Source organism: Oncorhynchus clarkii, chromosome 12 (genome assembly GCF_045791955.1).
Source record: "Oncorhynchus clarkii lewisi isolate Uvic-CL-2024 chromosome 12, UVic_Ocla_1.0, whole genome shotgun sequence".
Lineage (NCBI taxonomy): Eukaryota > Metazoa > Chordata > Actinopteri > Salmoniformes > Salmonidae > Oncorhynchus > Oncorhynchus clarkii.
In genome coordinates, this window is record NC_092158.1 from 75,202,523 (window position 1) to 75,214,905 (window position 12,383).

At 45.3% G+C, this 12,383-nt stretch overlaps 1 protein-coding gene across 1 annotated transcript in view; it reads left to right on the plus strand.

Annotated features, from left to right (window-relative positions):
- The first annotated feature begins 5,197 nt into the window (after positions 1–5,197).
- Positions 5,198–12,383, plus strand: part of LOC139421290 (neurogenic locus notch homolog protein 3-like) — a 40,064-nt gene continuing 32,878 nt past the window's right edge. The window contains exons 1-2 of the mRNA XM_071172023.1: positions 5,198–5,469; positions 7,436–7,508. Coding sequence (XP_071028124.1) covers positions 5,406–5,469; positions 7,436–7,508 — 137 coding nt within the window. The 5' untranslated portion in view covers positions 5,198–5,405. The remainder of the gene's footprint in view (positions 5,470–7,435; positions 7,509–12,383) is intronic.

Here is a 12,383-nt window from a genome sequence, read left to right on the forward strand (position 1 = left end):
TTTGGACCTAGACTTGGCGCTCCGGTACCACTTGCCGTGCGGTAGCAGAGAGAGCAGTCTATGACTAGGGTGGCTGGAGTCTTTGGCAATTTTTCGGGCCTTCCTCTGACACCACCTGGTATAGAGGTCCTGGATGGCAGGAAGCTTGGCCCCAGTGATGTACTCGGCCGTACGCACTACCCTCTATAGCGCCTTAGCGCCTTGCGGTCGGAGGCCAAGTAGTTGCCATACCAAGCGGTGATGCAACCAGTTCTCGATGGTGCAGCTAAATAATTTTTTGAGGATCTGAGGAACCATGCCAAATCTCCTGGGGGGGAATAGGTGTTGTCGTGCCCTCTTCACGACTGTCTAGGTGTGTTTGGACCATGATAGTTTGTTGGGGATGTGGACACCAAGGAACTTGAAGCTCTCAACCTGCTCCACTACAGCCCCGTCGATGAGAATGGGGGAGGTGCTCGGCCTTCCTTTTCCTGTAGTCCACAATCATCTCATTTGTCTTGGTCACGTTGAGAGAGAGGCTGTTGTCTTGTCACCACACTTCCAGGTCTCTGACCTCCTCCCTATAGGCTGTCTCATCGTTGTCAGTGATCAGGCCTACTATCGTTGTGTCATTGGCAAACTTATGATGGTGTTGGAGTCGTGCTTGGCCATGCAGGCATGGGTGAAAAGGGAGTACAGGAGGGGACTAAGCATGCACCCCTGAGGGGCCCCCATGTTGAGGATCAGCGTAGCAGATGTGATGTTGCCTAACCTAACCACCTGGGGGCGGTCGTCAGGAAGTCCAGGATCCAGTTGCAGAGGGAGATGTTTAGTCCCAGGGTCCTTAGCTTAGTGATGAGATTTGAGGGCACTATGGTGTTGAACGCTGAGCTGTAGTCAATGAACAGCATTCACACGTAGGTGTTCCTTTTGTCCAGGTGGGAAAGGGCAGTGTTGAGTGCAGAAGAGATTGCGTCATCTGTGGATCTGTTTGGGGTGATATGCAAATTGGAGTGGTTCCAGGGTTTCTGGGATGATGGTGTTGATGTGAGCCATGACCAGCCTTTCAGAGCACCGTATGCATACAGATGTGAGTGCTATGGGTCAGAGGTATGGTAGTCTGCTTGAAGCATGTAGATATCACAGAGTCAGTCAAGACATTTGCCAGATATTACAGAGTCAGTGAAGACATTTGCCAGCTGGTCAGCGCATGCTCGGAGTACCCGTTCTGGTAATCCGTCTGGCCCTGCGGCCTTGTGAATGTTGACCTGTTTTAAGGTCTTACTTACATCGGCTATGGCGATTGTGATCATTTGAGCTCTCTTTTTCCTATGTCTTTCCACTACAGACCATTCAGATCCTTGACCCTCATCCTCCCGCTCCATGTTATCAGAACGGTCACCCATATTATTCACATTCCAGCACAGCTGTTGCTTCTCCAACCTTCTTTCCAGTTCTTCCATTTTGACCACACTACTCGCCACCCTTTCCCCACTCCGTTCCTGCCAATATCTGTCTCCATGTTGGGAGTTCTAGAGAGCGTGCATTCCCTTCTCATGCACTACTTTACCTGTGTAGTACACGCACATTGTTTGGGATAACTCATTCTGAATTGTCAGTGACATAATATAAAATGTTGTGCTAATTAAAATGGCTTATACTATTTCCAATGACCACTGTATGTATTGATGTAAAATACATGTTTATTGAATCTCGTTGAGGTGTTTATTTATTTTTACAAATCATAAATGGATCCACCTGTCATTAGGTCAAACTATGACCATTTACGCTTTCAGGCTACTTAAGCCATTTGTGCTTTTTCACCTAATGTTGGTGGTGTATAGACAACGTGCTGTTGTTACAGTGTTTGGTTGTTGCAGTAAGTAGGCCTAGCCTTCTTCGGATCCTTTTAACCTATCTTTTTTTTGACAACTTAAAACCTACTACGACAATCCTTTAAAAAAAAAATCCTGGACTGTACATTTGTAAATATCCTCAACATCACTTTTGCATTGTAGGCCTACAACACTCTAAATAACTATCCTTTTGATCACGCTACTCCGTCTGCTCTCCCACTCTGGTCCCACTGTGTGCTCCAAAATCCAACTAACTGGGCTGTGATCCATTATCCATAAAGATGCAAAATGCAGATATCACTCCACCATTTCCTGGTTGCTAAATCTAATAGTTCTCCTAATTTCATTTTATGTGACCAAACAAGCAAATATAGTGTAGAGAATCATTGTACCATCTAAACCACTGTGAAATATATTTTCCATAACCAAAAATATTGTATTTTCAGCTGTTTGAAGCTGGTGTACAAAACCGAAAGTTAAGAACGGGAAGCATATAAATAGTGCCAGCATGGTCCAATAAATGACCAGCATGGTCCAATAATAATAAGGCAGAACAGTTGAAACTGGAGCAGCAGCACGGCTAGGTGGACTGGGGACAGCAAGGAGTCATCATGTCAGGTAGTCCTGAGGCATGGTCCTAGGGCTCAGGTCCTCTGAGAGAGAGAAAGAAAGAGAGAAAGAGAGAATTAGAGAGAGCACACTTAAATTCACACAGGACACCGAATAGGACAGGAGAAGTACTCCAGATATAACAAACTGACCCTAGCCCCCCGACACATAAACTACTGCAGCATAAATACTGGAGGCTGAGACAGGAGGGGTCAGGAGACACTGTGGCCCCATCCGAGGACACCCCCGGACAGGGCCAAACAGGAAGGATATAACCCCACCCACTTTGCCAAAGCACAGCCCCCACACCACTAGAGGGATATCTTCAACCACCAACTTACCATCCTGAGACAAGGCTGAGTATAGCCCACAAAGATCTCCGCCACGTCACAACCCAAGGGGGGGGGGCTGTTATAACAGTGTAATTATTGTTTTACAGTAAGTACAGTGTTACAATAATATTGTAAATTGTTACACTGTATTGTTACACTGTATTTACAGCAGTAAAACAATGAATAGTGCGAGTTTACAGGTTTCCAATCCTGTGCCACCATTACTCTGTCACATTTAGTGATGTGACTGATCGGTAACACCTCTGTTGTCAAAGCACTGTCAGAGTAGAACAACCTCTATGGAACAGAGCCAAACAGCCTGCTAGCTGTAAGCACAGGGAAACACACACACACACACATTCACACACTTTTTCACTCAGTGATATGACAGAGATATAGGTGCAGGGCGTGTCGGACCCGTGCCGTACATAAATCGGAAATACCAGAACACACACACAAACAAAAGTGTCCCCAAACTACTTTGTGGTACTGGGGAATGCCCCTCTCAGTGGTCCATTACCCCCAAATATAACATATTCAACAGAAATCTCTACTGAGATATATGAGCGTATGACAAGGTTGCAGCAGGGATTGGTCAACTGCCCATTTTGACCTCTATTGTGAAGGTCATCAGGGAAGGATGAGGGATGATAAGGCGGTCACAGTCAGACATGGAGTTCCTTGGTGATTGTAGACTATCCTAACAGACTCTCTGTCTTACAGCACACAGGGAGAAAACCCTCTCTGGGAAGTCCTCCAGCTGGAAAGGACTCTCAACACAGATGGGAGCCTGCCATGACCCATATGGAGAGGTTACACCACAAGCCCTGCGGCAGCAAGACAAAACTGTAGCCAGCCAGGTGAGACACACAAACTCACCCGATCACACACACTTGCAACCTCTCTTCTTCTCTACATCTGTCTTTCGCAAACATATGGAGACACTCACACATAGTCAGAGAGTCTGGGTTGAGAGTCAGTTTGCACCCCGTGGCTATATCTGTGTGACAACATCAAAATGATTTGGTGGTGCTGGTGAAGAAATGAACTCATCCACCCACCATGTGTACATCATCAACCATTGTATTCGCTGCTGAATCCGGCTATTGACTGGGATGGTTACAGCAGAACACGTTTTAGAGGGTCGGTGCCAAAAGAGGCAGGTGTCTGGTGGGCCCTAACAAGCTCTTTTCAATTACCCCTATAGAGTGACGTCACTGGCTGTAACGAACTCCAAACGAGCTCTGCTACATTCACACCCCCTATCTAGCGCTTGCTAATTTATTCAAGGCCAGGAGCAGAATGTCAGTGTGCTACTGCCCCCCTTCACCTCAGTCCCCCGCGGAGAGAAACTGTGTCATAATGGCGGACTCCTTTTCTCATTCAAATCACGCTTATTGTCTCTGTAAGCGACCGGCTCCGTTCTGAGCACACAGAACAACCGAGGCCCTATACAGCGACTGCATAAAATGAGTCCACTGACGTAGGGCTGTGGACTCTGGAGAGGCAGGCTGAGAGAAAGAGAGGCCTGTAGCCCTGACAGTAGCAGTATAAAGGGTGGTAACAGGGATGTCTGCTCTCATTTCCATCATGTAAACATGATTCACAGTCTTATCTGCAAAGCATCAAGTGTAAACACACAAACAAACAAACAAGTAGCACCCAGACACACTCATGTCAGGATAACAAGAGGTGCATTGTCAGGAAAATAGTAGTCCATCACACTAAACTGTAAACATGTTGTGATTCTACAAAGATTGTTATCTGTTATTATCAAGTTGATAATAACAGATCATATCAAGTAGTAATGGCAAAGATTTTCTATGGTAGAAGTTGACATTTCTATATATGCCTTTGATATTTCAAAATGGACTTGATTGACACTCAACATGACCCATGGAAAATGTAGGCTACTAAAAAAATTACATAATTCCGAAATTAGATAGCTAACAGTGGGTCAACATTAATTCATGGATTTGTTGCATTGAGATCACAACTTTTTAATGTAAGTCTACTCTAGATTGGCTATTACAGATCCATTACAATGCTGAAAAAACTCAATATAAAGTGCCAGTATAAACTGACTGTCTACATTTATGTCTTAACGTGCTGTCATATTAATTAGATAATTTACTGTTTCTTTGAAATTATTTTAAAGTGAGAGATACCTCAATGGTACCGTTATATGTGATACTCTTGAAAGGCAACAAGACTGGTCTCTCCCTAAATGTTGCTAATGACATATAAAAAACACTTTACCCGGTCCATTAAGGGGTGGCTTGCGGACTATTTGTCTTGAGCGGAGTGTAACCCCTTACTGCAAGTGGAAAGGGGAGGAAAGGAGGGCGGAGTGATACCAAGTTGTTTCCCAGACTTCAAGCTGAGAAGAAAAAATAGTTTTTCAAAAGTTCCAGGAGGAGACGCACAGCAGCCGCGTCCGAGCTGCGAATGCTAATACGGGATAGGACCTGTACGATTTATACGCTGTTTTTACTTTTAATTGATTAATGAACTTTTTGAAGATCCCAGACACTGCCTCTTGGAACTTTTATCTCTCGGTGAACTCAAAGGATGTATTACAGCTAAGTTAACACTTCAAAGAGAAGAGTTGGGACAAATTTCCACCGAGATGGGGGGGAATTATAAAGTTTGGATATTTTTAGCAATGTTATTCTTGGTCCATAATTGCGAAGGTAAGGACAATTAATTTATTTGACAGTCACATAAATTTCAATTAATGTGTATGTGAGCTTTTTTCTAAATTTGGCTAGCAGACAAGTCTGGACATATTCTAGCTTTTTCTGTTTTTTTTTCCCCTTCACAAATTGTTAACGTTACATTTTGTCACCTGTGCGCTGCGCAATTTAAATGGCATCATATTGAAGCACATGCCAGACAACATGCTAGCTGATCTCTAGTCTTGGCTACAAATATTTATTTTAAGCATTTCATTTACAAAAGCATGGTTGGTTGTTAGTGCCGTTCAAAGTTCGATTTCTAACACATACGAAGGCTATTATAACGGGTTAATAACTGGATAACAAGCATTCGTTGTTGTATAGCCTACAGTAATAGGCTACGAAACGTTGTATTTGCATAATGTTCTTTGTAGACTGGTAGTGAACAAGGAGGATTCTATCCTGGAATATTTGCCCCCTGAAGTTATTCTAACTTCTAGCAGTGTTTGAGTAACAAAGCCCAATGTGTTCAATGGAAGGAAGTTGGGAGGTGTTTTGTGGAGGTTGATACAAATGTTGCATGTTCTATTGTGTGGGTGAGATTTTTGTTTACAGATTGCATCCGATAACAGCAAAGAATCCGCTTGTCTCTGCGGGATTGGTATGCGTCTCTGTGGGTAACTTTGCGAGGCTGATCGCCACGGTGAGAACTTAATTACAAGCGATAGTATGGAGTGCCGCTGGCAGCGCTGTGCAAGTAAGCCCCCAAGAACGTAACGCGGAATGGAACAATTGAAAGAAAGTTACTTCGGGCATTCGTCCACAAGTTGTAGGCTAGAAGCACGGTTCACTCACATAACAACGGAATTCCATATGTATGTCTTGTAGGAGATAAGTATTTTCCCTCTTTCATTCAAGTCTATTATCTTCGTTCGTGGGGGTATAGGGTGAGATTTGTTTGTGAGTGAAGGGGGGTGATGAGGCAACTTTACCCCCCCCCCCCCCCCCCTTATCTGAACAAAGAGCTTTTAACAATTTAACTTTGTTGTTGTGGGGGATGGGATGAGTGCTAGAATATCATTTAACATGATTAAGAAAAGGTCATGCATCAGTCTATGCTGTGTAATAAGCATCCACATATGGCTCACAAACCTTTTGGATGGATGTTTGATGGGGTTGTGAGTTCCAGATCTGTTTGTGCACGAAAATCCTTTGAACTAGGCCTACTGTTGAGAAAGTAACCTATAGGTCTATTTTGTTGACATCCTGTAAGATAAAAGTTTATGGTAGCAAAATTTGATTGGTTGTATACATGGAAGCTCATAGTTGAACTCTGAATAAATGAATTATCTTGCAATAACCCTGAACATTAATCAACTTGAGTCGGCTACATTACACTGTAATTAAACAAATTATGGAAACCATTCATTGGCTTATATGCTATGCCTACCCTCAACGAAACGGGTTGGCAGATACTCGTATAGTTATCCCACATAGTCAATAATTACCATATCAAACCTATTATTACTAAAAATGATTTTGAATCTATGAAAAAGAAATGGAATCCTATCTCGTTTCTCTGTCTACACCCATCTCAGCATGCATCTGCATTCAGTCGCAGATAACGCTATCAGCTCTTGCCAAGAAAGTAAACATAAGCGTACCCATGTCAGCGGGTGTGTCCATAAAGTGTCATTTTAACGAGTGGGAAAATGGAACTGTCTAGCCAAGAGCAACATGTTTGAAATCCAGCACATGGCTTACCGGTATGTTGGAATGATTGATTCTGAACGGAGGAGAAATGTCATTTGATTATATATATATACATATATATTTTTTTTAGATGGCCACTTCTCCTCCCACAAATAATTTAGGCTGCTCCATCAAATGTCTGGATTAAATTAATATTTCAAACCTGCCCTGAGAAAAGGGCCTGATCACCATGGGTCGGACTCCCTTCATCTCTCCTTCCTCTCCACAGGATTCCGCTGCGTGGATAAATACAGACCTTGTGACAATGGAGGAACGTGCATAGACTCACCCCCGCGATGCATGTAAGTGCAACATCATGTTTTATGGATCACACATGTACGAAATCACTGCAGGCCTACATTGATCTAAATCGTGACATGATGAGGAGGAACTCTGAAAACAGTATAGGCCCAGGCCTATGAGTAGGCTCTCAGGATTAGTTGAGGACTGATGGGGTAGAAACGGTTCAAGTAGACATAGTTTAGTCATTTGTATCAGTAAGCAGAACTTGTGTTATTTAGCGTTGGTTAGTAAATCATTGCATTGCAAACAACTCGAGCTGCACCGCGCTCACAATGGGCTGGAACTCAGCCAAGTGCTGGGTGGTTATCGATACTATGTGGACAATGGCACGTGTTTAAGGTGAACATTTGACATGCTTACTGAAACGTTTCAGTCTGCAGTCGAACCACTACTTGGGGTGTAATGTGTGTAATGAACAACACATGGATACATACAGACAGGTTGATTGGAGTGTTCCAGCCTGGACTTGTTTGGCTTGTGACACACGTTCACTTGGAGTTGCACCTGTTGAAGATGAAGAGCTTTGTGGACCATAAACTACAGTATTAAACTGGTCATAGCATGACTAAGGTGTTCCTTATAAGCAATTCCATGGATTGTTTCGTAACCAGCAGAATTCATTTTGAGAGTTTCCCACGGTTTCTATATCGGTGAAGCAACGCGATTGTTATCATGAGAGAGCCCGGGGCTGCTGTTTTTACTTTCCCGCCTGATTTGGACATGTTCTGTGTGAGCTCTCACACTCATTCACAGTGATTAGGGCTCTTTGTTTTTCCAATAGGCGAGGGGGCTACGTGGGAAACAATCTCAGTAGTTAGGATAAATACAGTGTGATGATGGCAAGGGGGCCATTAGGCTTTTTACCATTGGGAAAACCAAAGCCTATAATGCATTAGTGTTTGAAGTTGGACAAGAGCTGAGAATTGGATGGAACAATAACACTTGGTTCCTTTGGTTTTTACTTTTGTCCGATGAGATTGGCTGACAGGCAGCTTCCCTCCACTACAGTAGTTTTTAGGACTTGGTTGGTGACAAGACCCTCACCTTCATGCTACAGTTGAGCCAAAGGCTATTTGACATCACCAAGCATCATTCCGATGCTCAGTAGAGTTTCTCAACCAGGCTATATAGTAGCTCCCCATGTAGGCTAGTGATTGACCACTGATTCCACCACAGTAGTCAATACTATAGTTGCTGCTTGCCTGGAACATTCCACACTGCCATCTCATTACTTACATCCCAGTTCTGACCTGTCTGAAAACATGGCCATTGTAAAAGATCAGCCACAGACACCACATAAAGGTATAAAAGTGTCAGGTAGTGTCTGTGTAAACGCACGTGAAGCCAGTCACCAACAAATGACAATATGGTTCTCAAATCATTACCTAAAGCAGTGGAAGCGGTGGGTAAATGTGTTAATAGCTCCTCGAGCTGTTCTTTGTGAGAGGAGCTCTCTTCTGTTTTCAAACTGCTTAGACTTTCTGGAGCTAAAGACTTGTGTGTCTTCACATAACTCTGCTACCAACTAGCCTATGCTTCAACCTTCCACGGGTCATGACTGTATCATTGTACATAGTTAAACCCTTGAACTTGGACCGAGCGTGTTCATTCGTCTCACAACTCTAATGGCGTGACGTCTCTGGGTTAGTGTTCACTTCTCAGAGAGTGTGTAGTGTGTTCATGATTTGTGTTCCTCAGCTTTTTTTGGCGCTCTGTGTCTATATGTATGGGGCGTGGAGGGCTATCCATTCATGCGTAATCACCCCTCTGGGTCAGTGTCAACAGCGAGACATAGAAGAGATTCCCAATAGGAAATCTAAATGCCGTACCACACAAAATGGTAACACGCCCACAGCAGGGCCATGACCGGGACAGGCAGCGACGCCTCAGCCCGGCCAACGGGGGAGCGGAGTGGTCAAACCAGTCCTAGACAGAGGCGACTGGAGGACCCACCTCACCCCATCCCCTGGGATCCCAGTGTAACTGGAGAACCACAACAGCAGAAAAGATCCTTTCTTCCCCCAGATACCCGACTGCAACCGTACACCATCAGGAGAGCTGAGAGCTGGGGAGAGGGTGAGAAATGGAAAGGGCACAGGAGAGTGAGGAATGGAGAGAGAGAGAGAAATAGAAGATAGAGATAAAAGTGGTAGCTTTAGGAAGAAATTGTAGAGCGCTGGTGAGACACGTGAGATTTTACCTGAAAATCACAGAGGGCAAACTAGCCATTAGCTCTCTGTTTGAAATCAACCTGTGGATTTTCCTACCTGATGTTTCAGAGCAGAAGCTGTTGATCAGGTCCTTCTCTGAAGTTGTGCAGCATGGGTATTATTTTCCTCTGTTCTCAGGTGACAGTAATGTTCTATCTTTTTTTTATTGTCATTGTTACTGTCCCAGATACCAATGTATCCTCTGTCTGGTTGGCAAACATAAAGACATGATACTAAACTCTCCTCTAGGCATGCCAGAACCATGAAGCTTTGCTCCCTCCCTGTTAGCCCTGTCTGTCTGGCCCCCTCATGGTTCACTGCTGTGGCCTGTCTGTGTGGCCCCCTCATGGTTCACTGCTGTGGCCCTGTCTGTCTGGCCCCCTCTTGGTTCACTGCTGTGGCCCTGTCTGTGTGGCCCCCTCATGGTTCACTGCTGTGGCACTGTCTGTGTGGCCCCCTCATGGTTCACTGCTGTGGCACTGTCTGTGTGGCCCTCTCATGGTTCACTGTTGTGGCCCTGTCTGTGTGGCCCTCTCATGGTTCACTGCTGTGGCCCTGTCTGTGTGGCCCTCTCACGGTTCACTGCTGTGGCCCTGTCTGTGTGGCCCTCTCATGGTTCACTGCTGTGGCCCTGTCTGTGTGGCCCTCTCATGGTTCATTGCTGTGGCCCTGTCTGTGTGGCCCTCTCATGGTTCACTGCTTTGGCCCTGTCTGGCCCCCTCATGGTTCACTGCTGTGGCCCTGTCTGTGTGGCCCCCTCATGGTTCACTGCTGTGGCCCTGTCTGTCTATTGGATCCAGTACATTGGCTTCAGGGAATGATACTCCCTGTTGAGTCATAGTTTGAGTCTTAGCTAATCTTTTCTCTTCTCTTGATGCACCTGCTTACATCAGCATCCTGGATGGTTGGGGAAAGTACAAAACATACACACATCATTGGACAGAATGTTGTTGTTCTCTCTGTCACTCATTCTGTCTCTGAATCCCATAATTGAACACAAGACCAAGGGAGCACAAAGCCCAGAGACAGACAGACAGACGTGTGGTGCACTTGATGGTGAAGAGGTTGACTATCACAGGGAGAGTGGCCCTCTAGGTGAGCAGTCAGTTGAAGGGCCACGGGTCCCCTCTGCTCTGCCCTGCCCCTGTATGTCTGTGTGTAGATGGAATGTGCAACGCTGGAGTGTCAGAGATAATTAGGCAGATTGAGAGGGTGACATTCAGAGTGGATCCAGCTGGAAGAATTGGGTGGGGGGAGACAGCTGGTGGATGTTGTGATGGTAATCCAGTGAAGTCAGATCTTTGACAAAGGGGGAGAAGCGAAGGGCCAGGTGCTGCCATTGAGCGGCCTGCTGGCCGCATGCTGGGAGAGACGGGCTCGTGCGTGGAGGAATGGAGCCGGCCGGCGGACCAGCCCACAGGCCTCCTCTTCTCTGAACATGCTCCCTTTCTCTCTCACTGCTATTGGGGATGAACGCTCTTTGTCTCTGTGTGTTTTTCCCCAGCTCCTCCAACGGTTTATCTATCCTCTGTGTGTTGTGTCTCTCAAAGCCCACAGTGGTGGACCCCACCGCAGATTGCACAATGGCTTCAGATCCTCTGGCAGGGATGGATGGATCTGAAAGATATGTTCTTCTCTCTCTCTCTCTCTCTCTCTCTCTCTCTCTCTCTCTCTCTCTCTCTCTCCCCTCTGTCTGTGAGGCCAGGCGGATAGAGGGATGGAAACAGTGGCTCTGTGTGTTATTAATAGCTGTGATGTGACCTCAGTAGCAGAGTGAGGTCTATAAATTGTAAGTGTTGTGTTTTAATGACCTCAATTGAAGCTCCCGGACTCTTAGAACATGATGAACGAGGGACAGTTTTTCAGTTTCATAGGGAACAGCCACTTCAGCCTGTGTGTGTGTGTGTGTGTGTGTGTGTGTGTGTGTGTGTATAGTCTCTGTGTAGTAGGGTCTCTGCATCCTAGGAGCTCTGTGTAGTAGTGTCTCTGTGTCCGAGGGTCTTTGTGTAGTATGGTCTCTGTGTCCTAGGATATCTGTGTAGTAGAGTATCTGTGTAGTAGGGTCTCTGTGTAGTAGTGTCTCTGTGTCCTAGAGTCTCTGTGTAGTAGGGTCTCTGTGTAGTAGGGTCTCTGTGTAGTAGGGTCTCTGTGTCCTAGGATATCTGTGTAGTAGAGTCTCTGTGTAGTAGGGTCTCTGTGTAGTAGTGTCTCTGTGTCCTAGAGTCTCTGTGTAGTAGGGTCTCTGTGTAGTAGGGTCTCTGTGTAGTAGGGTCTCTGTGTAGTAGGGTCTCTGTGTAGTAGGGTCTCTGTGTCCTAGAGTCTCTGTGTAGTAGGGTCTCTGTGTAGTAGGGTCTCTGTGTAGTAGGGTGTTATGTGTTAATGTTTGCTTTATTTTCAGTTGTCATGGGGAAAGAAAGACCTGAGCAGAATTCCGAGTATCCTCATGAAAAATGCATCAGGTTCTGTTGAATGTGATTATTGTCATTTGGATCCAAACCAGATAGACCAGAGATTTGATTTGATTTGGATGGGTAACTGGCGGTCACTCAATTAGCCCTGGTCAGCAAACATATTTTAGATTGTAAGTTAGTCTTGCGGCCAGCTATCTAAACTTGTAGTAATCACGGTGGAATTACCGACCGGGCGGACCCAATTGATTTTGTT